General features: G+C 45.6%; 1 protein-coding gene across 1 annotated transcript in view; it reads right to left on the bottom strand.

Moving 5' to 3' along the window:
* nell2a (neural EGFL like 2a) overlaps window positions 1–24741 on the bottom strand; it is a 71810-nt gene that overhangs the window by 6000 nt on the left and 41069 nt on the right. Inside the window, exons 14-17 of the mRNA XM_068602524.1 lie at window positions 16918–17040; window positions 15382–15477; window positions 3892–4032; window positions 2493–2686 (exon numbers count right to left, since the gene is read on the bottom strand). Coding sequence (XP_068458625.1) covers window positions 2493–2686; window positions 3892–4032; window positions 15382–15477; window positions 16918–17040 — 554 coding nt within the window. The remainder of the gene's footprint in view (window positions 1–2492; window positions 2687–3891; window positions 4033–15381; window positions 15478–16917; window positions 17041–24741) is intronic.

The raw sequence follows: 24741 nt of genomic DNA, 5'->3' as shown, positions 1-24741 counted from the left end.
CGGGATCGTTAAACATGCATGTCGATCATAAATATTGGACTAGGCTGTGTAGCCTGGCAACTGATTTTTAACGCTCTGGATTAGGGCTTTCCAGTCTTGAGGGGAAGACAAGACGAGATTGAAATACACGTTCTGAAGAGTGAGCCTCCTGATCGTCAGTGTGGCGTTTGAAGAGGAGCTGCTCGGCTGTCTGGTTGTCGCCGCTGATTTAAGGTGCCTTCCGCGCGCAAGAGCTGCTCCGGGTCGGAATTCAACTCATTACCTTTGTCACATACTTCTCTCCCGCTCTCGTCTCATGCCGCCACTTCAAGGTGCGACCGTCTGAGGAAATGAATGTCGTACTGTTCGTCCCAGACACATGAAAACAATTAGTGGATAAATCAATTAGGTGATTGACAGAAAAGCTATCTGCATATTTCTTTTCTGGCATTTTTATGCCTTAATTAGATTATTGGCAGGGGAGGGGTGGAAGCAAATGGGAGGCGAGAGAGAGAGAGAAGGAGAGAGAGAGAGAGCAAGAGAGAGAGAGAGAGAAGGGCATTTATACCTGCAGTTTCTTTAATGCCCAAGTATTATTTTGTGCAGTAGTTTGTCTTCTTTATCGTCTTTATTTAGGATTCTGGACCACTTGTCCTGGAGCTGCATCGATACCTAGAGTTTCTGTAATCTGTGGCCCTCCGGCCAATTAAATAAAAGTAGTTTCATTTCTGAAATGATTTAAAAAAATAAGCTGCCTCTCCGATAGATGCACTTGAGAGCTAAGCCCCACCCCGCTGGTGCTGCAGGCAGATTGAAACAATAAACCATTTGCATTTTGCATGACCTCAGTCTGGACACATCCCAGCCTTTGTCTTCTCCGTTGATGTTTGACCTTGGTTTGCCCCTTCAGTTAGTCACAGCTCTGCCTCTACCATCCAGCTGTGTCCGTCTCAACAATAACATGTTTACTGATCTGCTTCTTCAATCACTCAATACAAATATTTTTGACAGGCAGCTCCTCAATCTCTCAAATCAATTAATATGACTCATTTAATTAAGGAGCCATTTCTGCCCTGGTCCTTTGTAATCAAATGAATAATTTGTTGCTTGATCGTTCACCACCGACACTAATCCACTATAATCACCCTCCACTTCTGCCAGACACTTGGCATTATGTCGAGGGAAACGCTAAAATGCAAAGTATGACTGGTCCATGACCTGATAATCATGGAGGGAAAATGTGTCTGGGACGATGGAATGAGTGTTTTGGAGCAACTGATCCCAGATGCCTTGTCACCGGGGCGTCAGAAATCAATCAAAGCAACGACATCAAAAGCCTGAGTCACTCTGGTCCACCTTTATAAATCACTACCGTTAGCGCATGTTTCCATCCGACTATTAGCCTTTCTTTTTACAAGTTTTTGTTGCATGTTTTAAAATAGGCAAAGGGAATGGCGACAAGGACAGTGTTACATTTTGAGCGGCATGTGATTAATCACATCACTGCCTTCTAATATTTCCAATAATGACTTGACCCCGAGGGGTCACCTGAGACGTTTAGTAGCGTCCGCAGTAAACAAAGTACAAGACAAGCAACGCCTGATGACACATATTCCTTTTTATAAACACCAGGACGATTTAAGCTAGCTGTTCATTTCTGAAGTCCAATGTTCACACTCTTTGGAGCTCGGTTTAGGTCTCCAACAACGCCTGACTGAAATATCTGCTCTTCAACTGCTAACGGCTACATTTAGTTGCTAACTGTGTCTGCTGTTTGGCGCTGGGAAGCCAGCGCATGCACACTGCGTTTCGTAGAGATGTTCAGCTGAAACACGGCGCCTTCTGTGGGGATCAAACCAACACACCAGGTGAAACTTGACACTGACCGAAATGTTGGTAATAGTTACCTCTGGGGGTCGTCACTACGAGAGACCCCTTATACGTTATAAAGAGCAAACTGGAACCTGAGAATGTCATGGGTTGTGTTATTTTTCACATGAAAGGTGGCATGACGTTGGTCTTTCACGCCATGCCTCTCCTCATCCATCGCACCGCTTTGCTTCTTTTTTCTTTCGTTTTTATAAATACCACAGACTAGCTGAAGGGGCGCAGTATGATGACGGGACAGAACGAGGTGACTTTGTTGCTGATTGGCACCGTGGGAGACGTCGTCACTCATAGGGGAGAACATACAGTTAGTTATTCTTTTTTATCCTTTGTTTCGACACCAGAATAGCAGAGAGGGAACAAACAAAGACCGGAAGAAAAGAAGAAAAAAAACGTAATCACAGAGCAGTCTGGTGCACACGCAGCCATAGAGAGAGGGAACACCATTACTCAACTCTCGACTGCACCGGGCACATTTCTTCTGTTTCTATCTGCCTGTCAATCTTTTTCTTATCTCGTCCATCTCTCCACTTGTCCATCTCTGTCTATTTCAGGCAGTCCATCGTGAGTCTGTCTGTCTCCACTCCGCTCTCTGATCTACATGCCCATCTCCATCTGCTTCTTACCTGGCAGGAGCACACAGAGCACCTATCGCTGTCCAGCACCCAGATCTGCCCACTGTGCTTGACCTTGTTGTCATGAATACAGTCGCCGGTGCAGTTGTGTCCGTGGGGGCACCGGCAGTCGTAGCCTCCGTCCAAGTTGAAGCACACGGTGTCGTTGGCACAGGTGTTCCTCCCAGTCTTGCATTCATTAATATCTGCAAAGGGGCGGGGGGGGGGGAAAAGAGACAACATCGTACATATGCTCGCGGTTTATGCACGGCTTGTGGAAATGAGGATTTATTTTTATTTTTATTACGAGCCCTGTAACATTTGCACGAGCAGCATGGTGACGAGGTAAAAGAGCATGTGCTGTTACAGCTTTTATGCAGCCGGAAGTTGCAGCTCAAATGCAGCTGTAAAATGTAGCAGAACAACAATTTTCAGATCTCGGGAGAAACATACAGTACACGACTGTTATGTAACCCAGAAACCTACTTTTGGTAAATTATAACTTTGCTTTGTGTTTTTTTTTTTTTTTTAGTTTTAAGAGCGCCTTTAATGCTTTTTTTTTTCCATTTTTACTGCCTCTGCCAACTCTGACAGGCAGGATGGGGTCAATGAGTCGAGCAGCGCTAGTACTATTGTTACAGGCGATGCTTCGATGTTGCTGCAGATTGAGGGTTTCTTTTTTGACAGGTGACACTTCTCCTGACAGGCCGTATCAGAGAGAATGTTGCAGAAAATGAACAGGCTGCAAAAAAAAAAAGAAGCAAACTGACGTCTTGGGAGGAAAACACACTGATAATGACACACCTATCCAATCACACCGCTGTTTACAGGAGTGTGACGAAACCAAAACTCAGAGTTTTTGATGGCGGGTGATGATTATTTAAACAGAAGTTCTCTTTAATTAACAGGCAGTGTTTTCAGTGGGTGCTTCTCTAATCTCTCCACCGTATCTTTAGAAATCAAAGAGGGGATTTTTGCCTCTGTGATGCGGCTGAGATGTACAATCAGGGGCCACTAAATGGAGAATAAAATGAGTGTTTTCTAGTTTTGTGGCATTGTGGAGCTATAAAAACAGTCATATTCTTGCAATGCTAAACTCTATGAACCAGAATTTAAACCTCGAGCGAAGCTCTAAAATCGGAGGTGGCGTGACTTTGTCATGTTGAGGATTCTTCGTCCAATCGGCTTCACCAAAGTCCATTTACAAAAGTGAATTTTTTCACACAAAATGAACATGGATTGGGATATATTATCCCCTAAAAAAAAATTCATTTTTTCCCTCCACAAAAACAAAACAAGTCGCTGAATTATCCACGTTGCGTTTTCCAAAAAGCTCAATCAAAATGAAACCTTTTTTTTTTTTTTTACACCGCCGCTTGGTGCATTGGAGTAGCGGAGGTGGACCGCTCACCTACGCACGATTCCCCGCTGGCGGAAAACAAGCCGTTGTCATGGTAGCCGTCGCGGCACTCGCAGTGGTACCAGCCGGGCAAGTTGACACAAGTGGATTTACTATCACACTCGACAAAGCCGTCCGCACACTCGTCGATATCTGAAGAGAAGAAGAAGAAGGAGACATCCATACGTACAGTCGCTATCTTTGTTGGTTTGAAAATATGCTCTTGACAGGGAATTGGCTATTGAGCTTGCATTCTTGCCCGATAGGCATTTTCAACACTGACTGACTTATAATTGATGGAACAACGTGTCTAGCGCTTGAGTGAATCTAGTCCGTGGGCTTCATTGATCAAGCACAGTTGCATAGCCGGAGAAGGACATCTGTATCAATAAAATATAGCCGGGAATGAATGAATCTAATATAACGAGCCTATTCTTAGAAGCCGGGCGTGCATTTTTTTTCTGAAATGCCAGTAAAGAGAAGACAAAAATCAAACACGGCCTAATCCTCCAACACATGCAGGCAAACAAATGCATTCTGAGGTGCGTGTGTGTGTGTGTGTGTGTGTGTGTGTGTGTGTACACTTTTGCTGAACTTTACTTGGACAAAAGGAGTTAATATGAGGTGACGTGTGGAGAAGCTCATCAAAGGGCTCGAACGCAGCTTCCAACACATCCTGTGGGCGGTTGTCAATAGCTGGAGCTCATGTTTGTTTTCACAGAGCTCCACTTAGAGATATCCTTGACTCTGCCTCCTCCTTCAGCTCTTGTCTTTAATAAAAAGACTTTGATTACATGCTCCGACGTTCTCCCCGCTGTATTTTTTTCCTCTTCTCTCTTTCACTCGCCGCGCTCCCCTCTTCTGTTTACAGCGGGCCAACATCCAGCCCTTTTATTCCAACAACGGGGGCCCGGGCAACATCTTCTGCAAACGTCAACCAAGAACAAATCTAATATCATTTCCAACAATGAGCGTAATAACAAACACGCAGACGGATCACTCTGATATTTCAGCTAACATTTAATTAAACTGAGGGCCAGGCCCGCACAAGAGAGGAAATAAAGCCTGTCATTATACAGTAGCGCTAAATGCGTTAGGCCCAGACATGCACCGTGATTAAATGTGTCTGTATGCTCTGTGATGTTTTTTGTGTGCATGATGCATGATGCTCTGCGCTCATTATGAAAATGGCAGTGTGCCGCGTCTGACCTTCTCCACATCTGCCTGCAACAGTATCCCCCATAGAGCGACAGACAGACGGGCTCGCGGTCCCCCACCGCCCGGGCAGTAATGGGATTAAGATCTATTGGCTAATGAGCCCGCAGCCTTTTAATAGAATTTCTGCAGCAGATTAACTGTTGATGAAATGTCCTGCAGATTACGGCCTTATCCGTTCAAAAAATGACCCGCATTTGTCTGAGAAGCAGGTTTGCTTCAAAAACCTGCAGAATATTTATCCCTCCCCCCTCCCTCCCTCCCGCAAACCCCCGTCTCCCAAGCCTCGAAGTTACAGACGTTCAAGCGTAAGCTCACATTTGACTAATTACATCAGTTTTTGTGAGAGCAGAGCACCTGATTTTTTTTCCCCTGAGGTCAGCGATGCCGGATTAAAAGGACACGAGTCTACAGCAGATACTCTGAACAAGCCTATCTCTAAAAAAAACTAAAATAGGAATCTGTGCTCCCCCCACTCCTGAAGAGAAACATCCAATGCTATTTGCTGCCTGTGAATTTCAGTGTGATAAAAGTGCACAGAGCGTTTAACGGGAAAAGCTGCATGAGGTCTGCCGATCTAAAAAAAAAACCCCCGAAAAAAACAATAACGCTGCATTTGTTTGGATCGTCCTCTTCTCCGCCATAAGGCTGCGTGGAGCTATTCAGAGTGCAACGCCGCAGTCGGAGACTATTTATAACAGACACTGATGCTGAAGGGAGTCTAAAAATATGCAAATAGCTATTTTCAGCTATTTTCATTCAGGTGTTTTAGAAACTTGGCTCGTCTTGGCTAGAACAACAGAGGGTTACACCCTCAGCAAAAGATTCATCGCTTTCTCTTCCTATCGAGCCCAAACTGTCAGCTTCAATTACGGCTCGCCGCTTCCCAGCTTGCTGTCAACGCAGCTTTCGTAAGTGCGGCGGCGTTTTAGGACGCCGGAACTCAGCGTTGGCGCACCTTGGACTTGACAAGATTGAATGTGTGAGGTACAGGAAGGATACAACATGCTTCCAAAAGTCTCGCCTTCTCTTTTATCATCTGGCGTAAATGATAATGGAAGATCATTGTAATTAAATCATCAACGGTGACAATCAGACAAGGGCGCGCTGCCTGAAAGCGCCGTCTCTACTGAATCATGAGGCTCCAGCTTGGGTTGAATCATCGATGCGCATGGCGCGGTGTCTTCACAACACGTGTCAGGCTTTTCTTTCTCTGCTCGAGGAAAAAGGAAGACCACACAAACAATCCAAATGTGGCTTTTCCCGAATCTATCTCCCGGAAAGGGTCAAGGCCACGGATGAACAGCTATTTCGGAGTTATCTTGCTGACTGAGAGACGTGGAAACTGACAAGAACCAAACCTGCACAAAGAGAGGTGGATGAGGAGGAGAAAGGGAAGGAGGAAGAGGAGGATCAGGCAGACTGCAGTTAGCCTCCTCGTTATCCTGAGTGGCAGCCTGGAATCAAGGGCTCTATTAAGGCATCTCTCTGAGGACAAAGTGAGGCACAAGCAGTCGAGTCCCTCTGCACCCTCCTGGGCTCGTTCTGCCACTCGGCCACCTCCTCCTCTCTTTCTTCATCCTCTGCCTTCGCCTCTCCACGTGTTCCCCTTTTCACTTTGCCCGACTATCTCCCGTCTCGGGGGCTCAGGCAAACGCCGAGGTGCCCTCGTCGTCACCTTCTCACGTCGCTGCAGTATTTCCTCTCTTTGAGCGGACAAAAAGGCAGAGTTTAGAGTTTTGGTCTTGGCGGCCCTCTCGTCTTTGTCCCTCCCTCTCATTGTCCCCCCCGCTCTCTCCGAGCTCTCCACTTCGTTCCCGCTTCCTATTCTGCTGCTGGCTAGGTGCAGGTGTCTGCTTTTACCCCGTCATTCTTTCCCTGCAAGCACCATTTGTCGCTTGCTCCCCCCATCTCGCCCTCCCTCATCCCTCCCCTGCCGTGTCTTTCACCTCCTCTGACTGACAGACAGCGCTGAGGGTTGCGATGCAGCACTACGGTGTTGCAGCACCGCTACCACTACCGCGCGTACATCTGCCGTACTGTAACCTGATTCAAACTGATTTCCATCCCCATAGAGGTCTATACCTGGTAATCCTGATAGGCACCAGGAGGCATTAGTCAAAGACAGCTCCGGATCTTCACTGAACCTTCCCTCCTGCTTCGAAGTCGGACGCCATTTAACAATGAATGGATTTAAAAATTAGCTGAATTTGTCATGTCGGATCACGTTTGCAATGACGGCTGGGAAAAAGGCTGCAGAACCTTTTTAAGTCGATATTAACACGTACAAAGCTTTTATCGGCACGTGCGCGACACAGCGACAGGGTAAGAAATGGATTACGGATCCCTGCTCTTTCATGTACGGTGACAGTGCAATTGAGTGATTGTCACTGCTCCTCAGTCTTCATTAAGAGAATGAGCGAATCTCAAGAAATCAATCAATCATCATACAGCCGGGAGGAAAATTGAGTTACACACTGGGTTCCTGAAGATGAAACAGACACGGAAACACAAATCCATATCTGCGAGCACTTGAGTGGGAGAGTGGAAGAGTAATCACGGAAAACTGAAAAACAACCCTTGTGAACAATCGGTATGGCTTCAAGCGCACACACAACGCAATCCCTCTGTACGGCTGTGTAATTCCTCCACCCTTGAACTAAAGTCACCATTTGTAAACTGATCTTTGAAGTCGAAAAACACGTGAAAGTCAGTTTCAGCACGGTTGCTGTATTTTTTTGGGAGGGGGGGGGGAAGTAATAAAGTTTTTAGACGTGGATCGGAAATGCTCTTTTAAATCGAGAAGTCCCTGAGAGGAGGAGGAGGATGGGTCGCGGTGTCATGTTTCCATCACCGGCGCTCGGAGCCGGTAAAGACCTGTGACTATTGCCGAGTCAGTCAGTCAGTCAGGGATATCGAGTTTTTTGTTGTTGTTGTTGTCCAATTGGAAAGGGGCGACAGAGGAGCTCCGAGAGGACCAGGCATTTCCCTCACATTGACACTTCAACGTACAGTGGCGCGGCTAATTAGCTATCAAGCCTGCGAAATGATGTTCCCAGTGCAGAATTTACCCACAGACCCACGGACGGAGGAACAGGTATGTGAGACAGAGAGATGGTTTCATGACGAAGACAAAAAAAATATATATAACATTTTCACTTTGGGAATGCAGATTTATTTATTTTTTCCTCAAAAAAAGAGCACGGGGCATTTAAGTTACAGCTCTGTATGCTGCGGCAGACGGGAAATGGAGCAATTTAATTTTCATTGGCCTTTAAGGCAATGTAGCTGTCCGGCGCGGCAGCTCCGGCGGCAGCGAGCTATCCCTGGGAGATGTGTCATTTAGGTAGAAGCAGCAGGTTGCGTTCAGCTCAACGACAGCTCCGGCCATTAGCGGGCCCTAATTAAGACACGCTAATTAGGGGTGATGGAGTGAGGGCTTTGTGAGGCCGCCTGTAAATAAATAATGAATACATAATCACTACGCTTAAACAAGCCGCTTGAGCTTCAACAGTCACATGCCCCCCCCCCCCCCCTCCTCCCTCCTTACCCCCGGGCCATGTGGGTAAATCGTGGAGCAAAAGGAGGCAGAGAGCAGGGAGAGCTGCAGCGATGCATCATGGGAGCTGTCAAGGGGCGCGCAGGAAAAATGAATACGCTTTTAAATATTCACTACCTGCGCCTGGGAGTCGAGCGGGTGGGCGGCGCCCGGGGGGGGGAGATTTCAACCCGGATGAGGTTGTGATGTTTGCCTATTGTGTGATACACGCTGTGGCCCTCGCCGCTTCTACTTCTACACAACAGCGGGGCGCCGACAACCGCGAGCAACTTTTCTGCCCCGTGCAATTGAACCCGGACGGGCCGTGTCGGTGATGCGCGTGCAGCCGACCTTCTTCCACTTGCATCACACTCCCACCTGACTATCAGCACGTTTCATCATTATTCATCTTCATGGCTGCCTGATTCGTTGTCTATCTGTTGTTTTTTTGAATCCGTGTTTTTTTAGTCTCGAACTCTGACGAGCTTCCTGGAGCTCGACATCAATGTAAATGAGGTCAGAGGGAACAAATTGTTTGTCTGGCCCCCGATCGCCTCTCTGTCCCCGTCAATAAACCAGCGTGACCTCACGGCTCCACATCCGTCTCTCGCTGCCTTCAAAGCTTCCTGATGAACTCACTGGCCATCCACTTGTCTCCTCCCATCCGCCTCCACATATTCTTCTTCACTGCTTTTTTCCCCCGCCCCATTCTATTTTTACATCTCATAATAAATCACCTCCGTTTTTTTGCCCCTCCCCTTCCTTTTTCCCTCTCGTCTTATCTCCTCTCATCTGCTGTTACCCAATAATTAAATACCCTCTCCTTTCTTCACTTACTTTCTCTAAGTTACGTCCTCTTCAAACTTTGCTTCCCTCTTACTTCTCCAACTTATCTTTCCTCAAAGAGCTCAGGGAAAAGTACAGTTAAAGAGAAAGGGTCTAAAGATTCATTGAATATTGTGTGAAATATGGACGCTGTGATGAAAAGGAGCCATTTTGCTTCCATAAACAAAACGCTCCGCTCTTTAGAACGCGTCTCTTCATCAGGGTATCACTGCAGATGAAGAAGTCTGCTGCTAAATGATCACGACTTGAGAAAATGAGTTTCTTTTCTTCCCAATAAAACGTGAATTTACAGTGTAGGTGTAAACCCCGCGGGGTCTCTGACGGTGCTCTCCGGCATAACCCTTCAGGAGCGTGTAGGAGTCACGATACCAAAATTGCGTCATTACCATTGAACATAAAATGATTGTTATCTCTTTCTCCTTGTCCTGAAAAGATCACTGTTGATGCTAAACTGGCCTCCCCTGTGATACGGTGACGCTGATGATTCAAAAGTCCTTGCGAGGACAGATGAAAGGGAGAGGTGTCCATCCACAGGATCTGATGAAAATGCTCCTCTCCCTCAAGCAGCCCACTGCGTCCTTTGAGAAGCCAGCAAGAGGCCAGCCAAGGACAGCAGGGATGGCCATTAGTTATAGAGCTGACAGCGTAGTGACAGAACATTTTAACTGGTGGCAAAGCACCCTAACAAGCTTAGGGGGGCTTGAAAGGAGCAGATAATGAGCTGGGAAAAAAAAAATATCATAAAACACAAACGCTATCTCCCTATTCTTCTCGTAGAAACAGTCCAGCGACGCAGTCAATGCGCACACATCTGAGGCCAAAACAGAAGGGGTTGTTCACAGATGTTATGTCCTATTATTCATCAGCTGGTGGAAAACCTTTACAGTCCTGGGGCCTGTTTCCTAAGAGCATCTTAAAGCTAAGATGATCGTAAAACCCTCGTTGTGAACCGCCGGGTATTCGCGGGGTATTTTCTAAAAGCGTCGTAACTCTTAAGACTCGGAGATTACAAGTTGCCTGTAATTACTTTGCTTTCAGATGCGACCGCAACGTGATCTATTGAGAGCCTTTACGGTTTTGTTTTATTTCATATTTTTCGCCGATACTGTTATCAAGACGACTGTGATTTATGCAACATGAGTGAACGTCTTGAACCAATACATAAATAAATAGCCCTGGAGGCTACGGAAAAAAAGAAAGAAAGAAGGAAAATGGAAATTACTACGGAAAAGAAGAATTTCTTTAACCTGCTGTTCAAGGGCATATTTATAATATCGTTGATTTGCATCAAATGGCCATGAATTGTGCATGTTCTCAGAATTTCCCATGCCTCTTCTTCATCGGTTATGCAAAAGCACCTCGTAAAAAGACATCCAGGACAACCTTCACAATGATAACTACATTTCATTGGACCGGTGTGTAAAGCTACTGGATGTATCTCATATCTTATATACAGTACATGCATTTCATCTCATCTTGTCGTCGTGCCACTTGCCTGATCTTTTGCTCCCTCTTTCGATCTCTCCCTTTCTTGCTTTTAGTGATACCTTTGAAAAAAAAAAAAAAAGACCCGTATAATTTGAAGTTGCGCGCTGGAAGATCTGATTGTTGACTAAGTCACTACATTCACATGACGTGCTCAATGGCTCTCGTTGGCCTGCACGCTTTTTGCATGTTTATGTATCTTTAGTGTCGAAATATTTACTGGAAAATAACTTAAACATATTCCCTTGCAGCATGGACCCAAATGAAAACGGGACACAACATAAGATTTACAGCCAAATAGCATATTGACTGCGACATCAACAACACCGGTAGATTTGACCACATCAGACAAAAAAAAGTCATTTACAGGTAAGTAATCAATCACACAGAATAATAACCGCACTCGCTCTGGCTGGCATTGGAAACACGTGTCGGTTGGGAAAAAAAAAAGAACCATTTGGATTTTGCTCTGAAACATCCTCGTCGGCAGAGTAGCATTTCCTCCCCGGGAAGGAAATGGACGCTGGAAAAAAATAAATAAAGCGATATTACATAAATATTCTCGCATTTGCCGAAGATCACCCCAGCCATATAAGGAGCGAGCCCGAGGCTACCACATTGACTATGCGGCGTGTTCGGGGGGCACGCATTACATGGCTGGCCCCGCGTACATTTATATCCACGACTGAAGCGTATGTGCCCCGCCGCAGCTGTGCGCTGCATAATTCATGACGTGTCAGAGTTCTCCGCGAGCTGGTGTCTGTCTGTCAGCAATGCGTGTCCCCTGTCCCTCCCCATCCATTCCCCCTGAATGGTAATGACAAGCCACCAGGCGCACGCATGCGGTCACAAGAAGATCTCGGCTCCAAAAAAAAAAAAAAAAAAGCGAAAAACGCATTACCGTGCATGCTCATAACTGTGCACAAACTGTTACACGCACGTACGCCGCGGCACACCGGCGTAGAGCGGTCCAAATTGGGAGGCAGGTGGACAATCAGCACACTGTTGTCCGCCTTTCTCATACGTAGAAATGTGTGCGTGTGTGTGTGTGTGTGCGTGTGTGTGTGTGCGTGCTCGTGCCTATCCGCATTGCCTTGAAGAACTCCTGTTCGGTGTCTTATGACAGGCCGTCAGTCTGCTGTTGCAGCAGCAGAAGTGCTGGCGTCCCAGGGGAGGCCTCTAAAAGCTCACAGGGTTCTAGGAGGGGAAGAGGGATGGGGGGGGTGGAGGGGGGGAGTTGGGGAGCCCAGACTTAGTGAAAGCTTTTCCATGTTCATCCACCCAGCTCCGCTTCTCCTCCTCGTGCTTTCCCCGACTCCACCGGCCTCATTCCGCATCCCAATGCAGAGAGAACCCACTAACCCCTGGCCTTTCTCGCCGCCCATCTCTCTCTTTGCGTTTTCCCGTTCCGTCGCCGCATCTGTCAGTTTCTCCCTTCCCCAAAACATCCCTGTGTCCTCCTTTCCGCTTCACCTCCTCTCACCCTCCCTCCTGGTCGTTACTTCGCTTCCTTCTCCCTCCTCGGATTTTGCATCTGTCACTCTCCCCGTACGTCTCCATCTCTTCTCCCCAAACTATCATCCTCACCCCCCCCTCCCCCCCTCCCCCTCCTTGCTCCCTTCCCGTCCTCCCCACCAGCAGAGCAGCATATCCAACAGTACATTAACCTCCATACATCTCTGTGAGCTCCACCAGTAGACACTTCCCTCGCTGGGAGCTCCTGTCACCCCGCGAGGAGACAATAAGACGGACTGCCCCTTTCACACTGACTGACTGCTGAAGTCTCTAAACGGTGCCAGAGGCTTTAGCCCTGTAGCATGACGCCCCGACGGTGGTCCTGGACCACAAGACTTGAGGAACAACTGAGCACACGAGGACGGTATAGCTGTCACGGAGCTGACGAGATCGGGAAGAAGGCAAAATTGCGAGAGGGAGGAGAGAGATGCTCAGTGAAGCGGCAGCTGTGGCGACAAACATGTTGTCGCCTGAGGCAGGAGGAGCGTGCGAGAGATTCGGCGTGCACGCGAGCGCTTGTTTGTGTTTGCGTCCCTGTACCTCGAATTCTAATCAGCCTCAATTATGAGCGGAGGGGGAAAGCCGGGAAAAAAAAAAAAAACAGGCCGATCCCTGAGCCGCCAGCCTTTCATCCCTTTATTCCCCTCATGGTGTGGTTAGGAAAGAGACAACTGTATTAACGGTGAAATGGGTTTGGAAAAAGTTGTTTTTCAGTCGCATTGAATGGAGAAAGGAGCATCTTCCAGGGTTGGCTCATGCAAAACACATCACTCACTTCTCGTTCAACACTTTTGGCATCATGCTGGTTCACTCTCTTGGGAAAGAGATGAGAAAATTGACGCCCCTCTCATATTGCCTTTTCTTTCGTTCTTTTTCTAAATTCCTTCTTACAAGTTTTTGGAATTTCCAATAAAAAAAATAATAATGAAGCAGCGAATCAGTGTCCACATAAATGGCTATGAATTGGTTAATATAATCTATTTGATATACTTTTTTTAAATATATATATATATATATTTATATGTGTGTGTGTGTGTGTGTGTGTGTGTGTGTGTGTGTGTGTGTATGTGTGTGTCTAGTGACATTGTGTGACATGCATTGAGTATTTGTGCAATGAGGGAGCCAAAGACTGAAATTTCTCAGATGTATGATTTAAGCTTTTCACTTGTGTGTGTGTGTGTGTGTGTGTGTGTGTGTGTGTGTGTGTGTGTGTGTGTGTGTGTGTGTGTGTGTGTGTGTGTGTGTGTGCGATTAGGTCTTGGGTGTAGGTCTTGGTCTTGTTCTTCACACAGCCTCTTCAATAAGGGCTTTTCAGATTCTGTACTGACTGTGCTTTGACTTTTAAGGGACTTCATTTTCTTTTTTTGTGGACAGAGATATCCATCAATAAAGAACAAATACTTAAATAAATAAAACCTAACCTTGATACGATTAAAGTGATGAAAATAGAAATATAAAAAAAAAAGTATTCCAGAACAAAGAAATGATTCCAACCGAACATATTAATTTGTAGAGCTTTTTAAATACCGACTGATGAATAGAATATCCTTGGACAAATCGTTTTTCACGTTTTAGAAGATTCCTCCTTTGATGGACTTTTCTGTGTTTTTGGAGACGCAGGACACTGACAAAAGAGAGTGAAGTGAGAGATGGAGACAAAGAGAGAAAGGCAGGGATCTAAAACACTCTGCAAGGTAATGAAATGTGTGATTGCCTGGACCATGCCATCGCTACGAGACGAGGCCCTCAGAACTCTCTGCTGCAAAACGGGAAGGATGATAAGTCATTACGGTGAGGTGTTTTAACACTTTCTCAGTAGCTTTTTACACACACACACACACGCACACACACACACACCCACACACACACCTTTCCCCTCCCTCAGCTTCTCAGAGCAGCAAGGCGAGCAGTAAAAAGGACGCCTCGTAAAAAACAAAAAAAGGTCCTTTATGTGCAATCGATACCCGAACCAATGAGCAAGCACAGAAGCTCCGTTTGCTTCGCTCAAACACAAGCACACACACACACACACGCACACACGCACACACACACTGAGAGAACTGTCATGACTTGACTTCCTATTAGCTCGGCCGCTTGTCTCCTCAAGGACACTCCAGGAAAAGGTCGAAACGGGTTATGAGAGAAGGTGTTGCTGCTATAGATTAGACATATGGTGGGTCCGGCGCTACCACCAGGATCACAGCCTTTCTCGAATCACTTGAAGCCCCGGCACTGCAGCGTAAAACACGCGGGAGAGGATCCAGAGCCTCGAAGTCTCAGTCTCAGTGTCGCGTGTGACATATCTTCCGTGCACGAGGGCAAGCGGTGATGCAGTCTATCGAACCCTATTGGATGTCGTGCATCAGGAGGTTGTGCAGAGGTAATTTGGATGTGGCATGGTGCCGATGAGGTGGGAAAATGCCACGCTGATTAATATGGGGTAATTCCCATACTGCTGCAACCGCAGTTCAAATCCTCCATCGGGCCATTGGGAGAGGTACGAGCTCATTATTCAACATGGAGTGCAAACCCACACAGGCAGACACACGAACACACAAACACATTCAAACACACACACACACACAGTGAATATAGAATAGATCAGATCATCTTTTATGAGCACTGAAACATCTCAGCGTTTCCAGATGTTAACTGTCAGCTGTTTTGTCGAGGTCAGCAACCGTGACAAATCACCTTTCTACAGCAGAGCGTTGTCGTTTTTTTCCCCCCTCTTTTCTTTTGTCCTTTTCCAGCTTGATTACACGAAAATAAAACACCTCGTCTCTTCATTCCGCCTCCACTTCCTGTTTCTCGCCCCTTGAAGCACGTCCCAGGCACAAGTCTTCGCCGGGCTCTTTTTGAGGAGAGAAACGAAGGAGGGTGGAACTGAGATGAAGTCTTACCTGTCTCGCATCGCTTCCCCGTAAATCCTTGCTGGCAAACGCAGTTGTTAGGTGAGACGCAGGTTCCCCCATTCTGGCACAATCCGTCACACATAGCTAGAGGTAGACCAGACGAGGAGAGCCATTACTCACCAAGATTAACGAGCATTAACTATGTAATTAGACCAGCAGCAGCATATGTATTTGCATACAGAATAAGAGCTAATTTGGTGAGTTGATTCATTAGGGGCTCTCACGATATTATTTCACTTGATTAATGCGTCTCACCAAGGTTAATTTCAAAATGTTCATTATCCACGGATAGACTGTTAGTTAATGTGTCTCCGAAACACAGAGAAGTCATTGAAGTTGACATCATGCAATGGGAATAAATGAAATAAATACACAAAGTATACCCCGATTTCAAAGAATACAACTTATTCAAAACAAAAGAAGCCCCTAACCTGTAGAAGGAGCACCGCATAGTGGTCCAGATTTTATTCACGGGGCTCTCCAACCATTTAGGAAACCATTTAGGGTTGTTGATTATTTGATTAACCGATAAATGATCAGTAACTATTGTGAAAAACGATTAATCGCTTTAATCAAGTCTTTGTCTTCCTCATTAGAAAACGGAATAATTGTATATTCTTTAAGCCTGTTGATTGGTTAAAAAGAAGTAATTTGACATCACCATGGGCTTCGTAAAAATAGTGAGCCAGAGAAAAGGAAAAGGGTTTTCACAGGATGATAAGTACTCCCGATGACAAGCAAAAGGAAAGGATCCCTTTTATAAATAGATTTCTAATCAAGGGATTGATTAACCGGCTAAGGTCAAGTCAATTTTCTAGTAAGAGCATAGATTACAAATAGAGCGATGCACAGAGAGAAGCTCTCATTAAACCCGGGTCGCACAAGGCTTGTAGCTGTAGAAACCACGTCTCGGTTTTCATCGCGGGGATACGAGGTCGGGGGAACTAATGTGAGAGGATGGAAGACGCCGGAAAAAAACTCACTCGAAATATCTTTAATTGGGACGTTACTTCATCATTTTGGATGATTGATGTATTTTGTATGCCGCTCACTTCAAATTGTTCCTCCTGTAAAAGGGGGGGAGGTGGTCACAAAACCTAAATGATGGAGTTCTTTGCCTGATGAGAGACATCACACGTACAGCGTAGAGAGCCGTGTGAGAAGCAGAATTGAGCTAAAAGTCAAAGATATCAGTGCGCGCAGTTTGGTTCCGGGTACATTAAAGTAGAAACGGGCGTGTTTAATGCTCTCCCTGAAGAGAAAAGATGTTTATTATGTGATTTATGTGACATTGAAAATGAGTTGTATGTTTTATTGCTTCTTATATGATCATTTAAAGACGCCACGTCTGAGCAAAATGTCCTTCATTTCTGACAAATTCTTCTGGATGGATGATTCTTAATAACTTGAGCTGTTTTTTGTTTTGTTTTTTTACCCAGGAGAGACTCTTCCTGTCTCATGTAATGTTTCTCCTCTGCAGTTTTTGCAATTTTCGGTGCATATAACCAACAGGGCGCCGCTTACCTTTGCACACCGTCCCATTGCCGGTGTAGCCCGGCTTGCAGGAGCAGCTGTGGCCTCCGACCATGTTGAAGCACAGGGCGTTGTCATCGCAGTTGTGGAGCCCGCTGAGGCACTCGTCATGCTCTGCAGACAAGAACGCAAACAAGCTTCTGATGTACATTCTGGCGCACGCAAATGGGAAAATTATACATCATTATACTCCCGTCTTCACACGTCCACCATCAAAATAAATAACCCCCCCAAAAAAATACTGAACGTCGTCCTTGTAAATGTACGTTATGATCGACCCAGCTGGCAATTTGTTTTTACTTTCCATTAAGAAAAAAGCAATTTGGGACTCAGTATTGGATTAAATGACTTGATAGTTAGACAGCTCCGAGTCTGGTGACAACACATCGGTGACAAACAGCCGCCCGGAGGACGAGCCATTTCTCTACCTCCCATCGTGATCCGTCATGAAACATCCTTTCAGATGTTTTACTGTAATTTGTTGTTCCTTTTTTTGGCACAATATGCAGAATGCGTTGGTCTCAATTATGAAACCGAGTTAACGACTGACAATGCGCTCCTGCCCATGCGTGTATGCAGTAATGAGGCGTCGTATTTTGCATTCGTGCGCCACTGGTCTTTAGTTTGAGTGTCGTACAAAGGCACAATTGGCCATTAAGTACCAGGAGAAATGTGTTTTTTTTTTTCTGTGGGTTTCACACCAGCATTAAGGAGATGTCCCCTTAGGACCGCGACTCCCAAGCTCTCCTCACTGGTGCTGCTGTGGAGTTAGTGATATGGTTTGTTATGAACATCCCACTGACAAGCCTGACTAATGGCCGCAGCCCATGACTACACACTGCATCCAACTGGGGAACAAATCTATTCCCCTCGATCTGGAAAAGGAGACCAAATCAGGTGGTTAATAAAAAAAAATAATGGAGTGAATGCCTCGAGAATAATCGACTCCCGTGATAGTCAAACATTACAAATAGTGTTGTGATAACATGAGGTGTGTGTGGAGGAAAGCAGAAAGCTGCAGTGTGCGCGAAATAGGAGAAAAGTGTATCGTCTTCGTATATATAGGGACATCAATACTTGGTGACAGAGAAACCTGAGATACTAAAGTTCCAAATTCAAATTTTAGTGGTGTGAAAAATATCTTGAAATATCTTGATGGAACCATAAAGTCAGATACTATCTGCTGTAATCCCACACAGCCACATGAAAGGATTACGATATCGGGTGTGGGATTATAAAGTCATACAGTGTATGCATTTTAATGTTTCTCCACAGAGTGATATGTGTGTTAACGCACAAATGGAACTAAAACTGTTTAGCGCCTTTGTTCCCATAATACCCTCATGCAGGACGGATAATGCAACCCAAATAATGGAAAGTAGAGCATTAAGGCTACAGGTTGCGAATGGTGGATAAAACTTCATTTTTTTTTTAAGTGGTCTTCATTATACATCCCACATCTTGTGTTACCTTTATAACACATAAATGTAATGGATGATAAGGACTCTCACACTTAATTGCCATCTCACACAGAAGGGAACAAAAAGGAACAAAAAGGTTTTAATAGGTCTCTTAAAAAAAAATGGAACGATGTTCGCTTATTGAAGCTGCGAGGGAGACGTTTTCTTATACTTTCATGATCAGATCAGACCGCGGTGTTTCTTCTTCAAATTGAATTGTTCATGAAAAACATGATTTGGTTTCTGCGGAGGCTGCTGGATCTGAACGTTGAACTGATTTGAAATGACATTACGCTGGGCTGCCAAAGAGGTGCGCTAGTTTACAGCCTTACACCAGACACCCCGCCTGACCCTTTGTGAATAATTCCTTAATCCCTCCTAACTTTTCTGTTACCAACTCCATTGCTGTGTTTTAAACGTTTGAACAAACCCTTCCGCACCACGGAGGAATGTTTACCCTCCTTAAACTGGAGTGCATCACGGTGCATTGACTTACTGAACCACCCTGGCCTCATTCTGGCGCCTCCATGTTTGTTTGCGTGGTGAGATGAATCGAATGTTTTTTTTTGTTTTTTTTTAAATCCCCGGTGTAACCAAGATACTCTCACTGCGAAAGCGATGGAGCATCTCTTCTGACGCTGGCTCAAAATGTAAACTAAGCAGCTGAAGAATTGTAAATCATTTAAGCCATATTTCCTGCTGTAGGAACAAGCACGTTAAGGCCCGCCCTTCGCCTGCCCCTGAACACAAAGGCAGATCTTTATCCCTCTGAGACACACAAAAGAAAAATACTCGTCTACCGTATTTGGAGATTCACATAAATAATGCTTTCTGATAAGTACTTGCTTACCGAGCAACCACATCAGCTGAACTGCAGCAAACTTCCTGGACTTGTTTTAACCTTCTGAAATATTTCCCTTTTTCTCGTATAAAAGCTCCGTATCCCCATCAGGACCCAAACGGATGCAAAACGAAAAAATTATCATGAAAGGCCTTTTTTTTTGCGAGAGCGCTCTCGCTCGAACGAAAGTATTTGGAAAACATTTAGTAATTTCTTTTTTTTTTCTTTTCATTTTGTATATTACCATGTGTTTACAGTGCAGGGAGAACTTTCAAAGGATATGCAGTCAAGTGAATCTCTTAGAAAAGGTTAAAACTCTTGGAAAACACGAAGAGAAAGATTTTACTCCGAATCTGGGGACAGCGGCTCGCAGCCTTTCTCGTTATTTTCGGGAATTTCTGGGCCACGCTGCGCCTGGCAGGGAATTGAAAGACAGTCTATTCTCTCAGCTGTGTTCCTCTTGCACATTTTGTTCAGACATTAAGCAGATCTCAGGAGCCTTGCTCAACCACATAGATACACCACTTTTTCCATGCAGTACCTACATATTGGTAAATTCCCCCGCAACTTGGGGATTCTTCAAACGCGTGCCATTTGTGGAAAAAAAAACAAACCAGTGCGGTTTGAGCACTGAAAGAAGGCTCCACCTGAAAAGTGAGTGAGCGCATCAGAAATGTGGATGCTCGTTGCAAAGAGAGCTGAGCCGCATCATCTATTTCCCTGCCATCATCCAATCCATTACATCTCCTGAACAGACCGCGGGCTCATCCAAATTGAAAGTGACATTGTGATGAGCTCCTCCATCGAGGGTGTGATGTATGTGTGCGTGTGCGAGATGGATTGAAGGGCACTTAGGAGGGCCCGCTGCTCTGCTCCTGTTGCTGCGTCGCATCACATGCACCCTCTCTCGCCTGCTGTTGGGCAGAATTAAAGTCTGCTCATGGGCATATAAAATCAGTAATAAGGGCACTGGGGAGAGGAAAGAGAATATGGTCTTTATTTTTCCTTTTTTTCTTGCTTCACAAGGTCACATCTGCCGTCAATCTGAACAGATAGGGCAGCAGAGCCGCCAGGTGTTCTGTGAGTGTGTGTGTGTGTGAGACAGGTATTTCCTTGCTGCTCGAGCTGCTGACAGATAGACAATCAATTATGAGCGGTTTGTCACCAGGGATCTGTCTCTGGAGCTGGCTGTTCCTCCCCCCCTGCTTGACTCCCTTCTACCTTCTGCCAAAACAACAGCAGCCTCAGCGAAGTCTGACCTCAGGCTGCTTTTTCCTGGATGCATCGCAGCCTCCGCTTGAACTTCACATCCGCGAGCCTGTAAGGACGAGGAGCTCGCGGTACTGAGGCACGACACAGTGCACGGCATCCGGATTGTTTCGGACAAACGATACAAAGTCCAGCCGTTGTTCTCACGTCGACAGTTGGTGGCGGCAGCGTATCGCGGAAAGGGAGCAGCGTGCCGATAAAAGCGAGGGAGAAGAACGCCTCAAGCTCGTAAAATGGATATAAACAATGCAGAGGGTCCCCCCCCCCTCCTCCTCCCCTCCATCCTACCGAACTGGCTCTGTGAAAAGAAAATTCATTTAACCTGTTTATTAGACCTCAAGGACACACATAATGTGTTTTGGTCAGAAAAAAAAATCGACATAATTCTGTTCGTTTCCAAGAAAACTCCAAAGAACACCTTTTTAAATGCAAAATCTTTAGCAGCATTGCCTTCCTATTTTCAGCTGCAATTACAGTCCGGCTGCCCATGCGAGGCTTGAATCAGAGCCGAATGTTTGGATGTCACGGAAAAAGAGGCAAAAACTCGGTCTATTCACCCCCCCCCCCAACCTCGATGCCATACCCTTTGAGTAGTGAGGCTGAAAGTCTTCTTTTCTGATCTCTGTTGTTGTCAACCCCCCTGCTCCACCTTTGGCCCCTGTCCATCCTTTCATCTCCTTCTGCACCCAGCCCTCCCTCCATCCCTCTGCCTCAGGGGCCCAGGTCTGGTTATCGCAGGATTAGAACAAGGACACACACCTTTGCACACACACACACACACACACGCACATGTACACCTAGCATATACGCACACCTCAGGACAGCCTTCTGTAATAACATTCAAAGGGAGAGCACAACCAATCCGCTACCTTTCATGGATTAGCTGCTAATCTCACAGAGCGAGCAGCACCTCGGGCACTTTGGGGAAAAGACGGAGAGCAGGAAGAGGGGAAGGAAAGAGGAGGAATCTTGACCTTCAAGATCAAGGATAAAGCGCCAGTCAAAAGAAGAGGGCGAAAGAAAGTTTGGGATGTTTCTTTTGCTAAAGGCCCCGCCAGAGCCAGTGCCGTGCCAGGACATATATTTAATTTAAACGAGGACATGAAGTCCACGTGTTCCGGTCTACCACCAGCTGGGATCTGAACCTACCACTCCTCTCGCTGCTGGTGGTCTTGATGTAAAATACAGACTTCTGTCTGAGCCCGCTGACCCCCTGGCAAGCTGAGGAGAAATATCGGGCGCCATGCAGTTTTGTCCGGCCTTTAAATCTGCGGATCAGTCCTTTAATCCACTATTCTACACATGCAGTAAACACATAAGCCACGAAACAAACAGCAGTCAACTTAATCCTCTTTACGAGGCAGACTGCTTCTCACAGGACACTGTAATGCATGTGGAAATATGGATATCAATACTGGGACATTGTTTCTGCTGAATTTGCGACTCGTTAATTGGCGAAAGCCATTGAGGATGCTAAAGATGCTCGTACATCATGCGGATGTACAATGTCAATAGGTACTGAGGAGGGCGGTTTAATGTCTCCTTCCACAGCTGTAATATTTCTTCTGGGCAACTTAGTGGAATCAGCACTCCCTTTGGACTCTTTTCAAACACAGGCAGATGTTCAATTGCTATTAATAAACAGTGGATTCCTGCAGCTACCATCGTAGCACCTTCCCTTTCATTACTGTCAATTACCGCCACCAGGGAAAGAGAGGTGACACTAAACTGGCATATCAACACGTATGAGAACAAGCAACCTGGTGAGGTGCCAGCTTTATTAATTTTCCCCATAATTTCTTTCAGGTTAAGAGGTGAGATGTGTCTGGAGTATCCAGTTGGATGTGATGTGATGCTGGCTGTGCGGGAGCCGATCGCCGAATAACTCCGTCGTGAGGCTGCGATGGCAATTTGACTGAAGCGGGGAAAAAGTCATTACATCAAGCCCCTGAATAAGCCTCGGTTTAATCACACAAATGGACTTTTATAAGGAGACGCGTAGCTGTGTATTCCACTACAGTAACTTGAAGGCATTTTAATGGGAAACTACATAAAAATCTGGTGACATAGTTTAATCCACTGGGTCTGAGGGTATTAATCTTCATCGTGAATGGCGGGAATGAGCACGCGGCGGAAGACAGACAAATGAGTGAAACAATAAAACTTGCCCGCAGCTCAGAAGATTGGAGAAGACGCGGTGAGTGAAATCGCAGAAGGTACAGTGGCTGCTACAGACAATATGGAAAAGACTGAGTAAGCGAGGAGGTTTCTTTCCCTAAATAAATCACAAGAGCACATGAAAGGAGATGAAATATCTATTCCTCAAGCTCAGTGCTGACTTGTTTATGCTTTTCAAAAGCCTGCTCAAATAGAGACACAAGTCACAAATCCTTAACTATGCTCCATTATTTCCTGATTTCTATTGACAGGGGAAGATAGAAGCTCTCCAGGGGTCCCAGATGTAGCAGGAAATGGGAGTTTTCACCGGCTGTTCGTTGGGTTGCTGCGTCTTGAGGCTTTAATTCAAACTCCAGCGGCACGGCAGGACGGCTGTGGGCCTGAATCCTCCGGCGCACGGCGCAGGCGGCGGCCGGCCCCTTCACTCTGCCGCCTCTGAATTAGTTTGCATTGGTGCAAATTGCTTTTTTAATTACTGACACTGAGGAAATGCTGCACGGTCCCACCTCCTCGGAGATGATGCACACGGGGAGCTACTTAGCGACGTGTTTCACAAGCTGCAAACAACTGGTGAGGAATGAGGCGAATGTATGAAAGGATATTGGGTTATTATAGATGAAGGACGGAGACATTACATTATGGGAGGATTACTGACTCATATTTCATGTCACACACCCTAAATGTGGTCCTGCGGAGCTGTAACTTTAATCAGACGCTGTACGACAGGTCACCTTACAATATCTTGGCAAAGTCATTCTGTGTTTCCTGTCTGCCGCTATACTTCCTATTTAATATGTTGAAAAGATATTCAATATAAATTGAAAGTGAAGAGAGTAGTGGGGTTTTTCCTCAGCTCTTTCACAAGTAAATTGTTGATTCAAAGCATCTGTTGAGGACTTTTTGGTATGCAAGTTTGATTCCCTGAAGCTTAAAATGCCCCTGTGCTGGATTCAAAAGCTGAAAAATGACAAAGAATTGTATAATAATAACATTATATTTTATTGGAGCTTCAGGGTTAGGACGCTGGGTCGGAATCACAAAACGAAGGCCACGTTACACAATCTGCTTCCTCATCTATGCCCACGCTTTTCAAAATGTTGTAAAAAACTGTACTGTACTAGCCCTAATGTCTTTCATTCATTCAAAACAAAAAAGACTGCTGTCTCTTATACCGGATGTGTTTTTTTTGTTTTATTTCATATGTTGTTTTGAACTGTTTTCTGTTTTGTTTTTAAGTCTGTTATCTGTTGTTTTTGTGTGTTTTTTATTCACAATGCCCTGGACCCTCTAGTAAAAACAGATCCGATGTCTCTATCGGACTACACTGGACAAACAAAGTTTGAACAAAAATGAATAAATATAATAGTCATGGTTCCAACCCCAGGGAACATTGCTGCCTGGCATCTTCCCACTATTGCTGTTTATTAAGACATAAAACATCCAAAATAAAAGTCATTTAAAAAACAATAAGCCGTCATCTGTTTTGTGACGGTGCCGACTGTCTCGTTCACTTCATGGCCCAAAACCACAGATGTCGGCTGATTTCAAATATCAAAACAATAGCGTGGTGTGTGTCTAGCCACTTGGCCTGATCAGTCAGGAAGATGAACATTGGAGTTTTCTCTCATACATATATATACGTTTGTTTTTCTACCCGAGCCTGATGAAGAAGCTATTACGAACAAGCGGGGCTACTTCCACAATCACCCACAACACAGACAGAGAACAAAGGCCGTGAATCATCCGCACAATCATTTTAGATTGATTCGGTTTGCTTTTTGAAACAGACTTTGGTTTTGACTTTGATCAGGAACAAATGGGTCTGCCGCCTCCACTTAGTCTCTCTGTTTCTCAGGTTCTCAGTGGCTTTCTTCCTCCTTATCACACGCACACAGTGCATTCACACACCAGACGAAGGCTGTCCACTCACACACGCACACACAGTCACGGCAGTAAGTCCACACACACTTTTACATTTCCAACGAGGCCTGAAGTTAATCTATTTTCTTTCTTCTTCGGGCTTTCAAAGCGTACAAGTCGCCACACGACAACTAAAGGAATCACTTT

The sequence above is a fragment of the Clinocottus analis genome, unplaced genomic scaffold (genome assembly GCF_023055335.1).
Source record: "Clinocottus analis isolate CAN_PGR_092001 unplaced genomic scaffold, fCliAna1.0.p SCAF_6, whole genome shotgun sequence".
Taxonomy (NCBI): domain Eukaryota; kingdom Metazoa; phylum Chordata; class Actinopteri; order Perciformes; family Cottidae; genus Clinocottus; species Clinocottus analis.
Note: the sequence above shows the minus strand (reverse complement) of the source record. Positions and strands in the feature narration are given on the sequence as shown.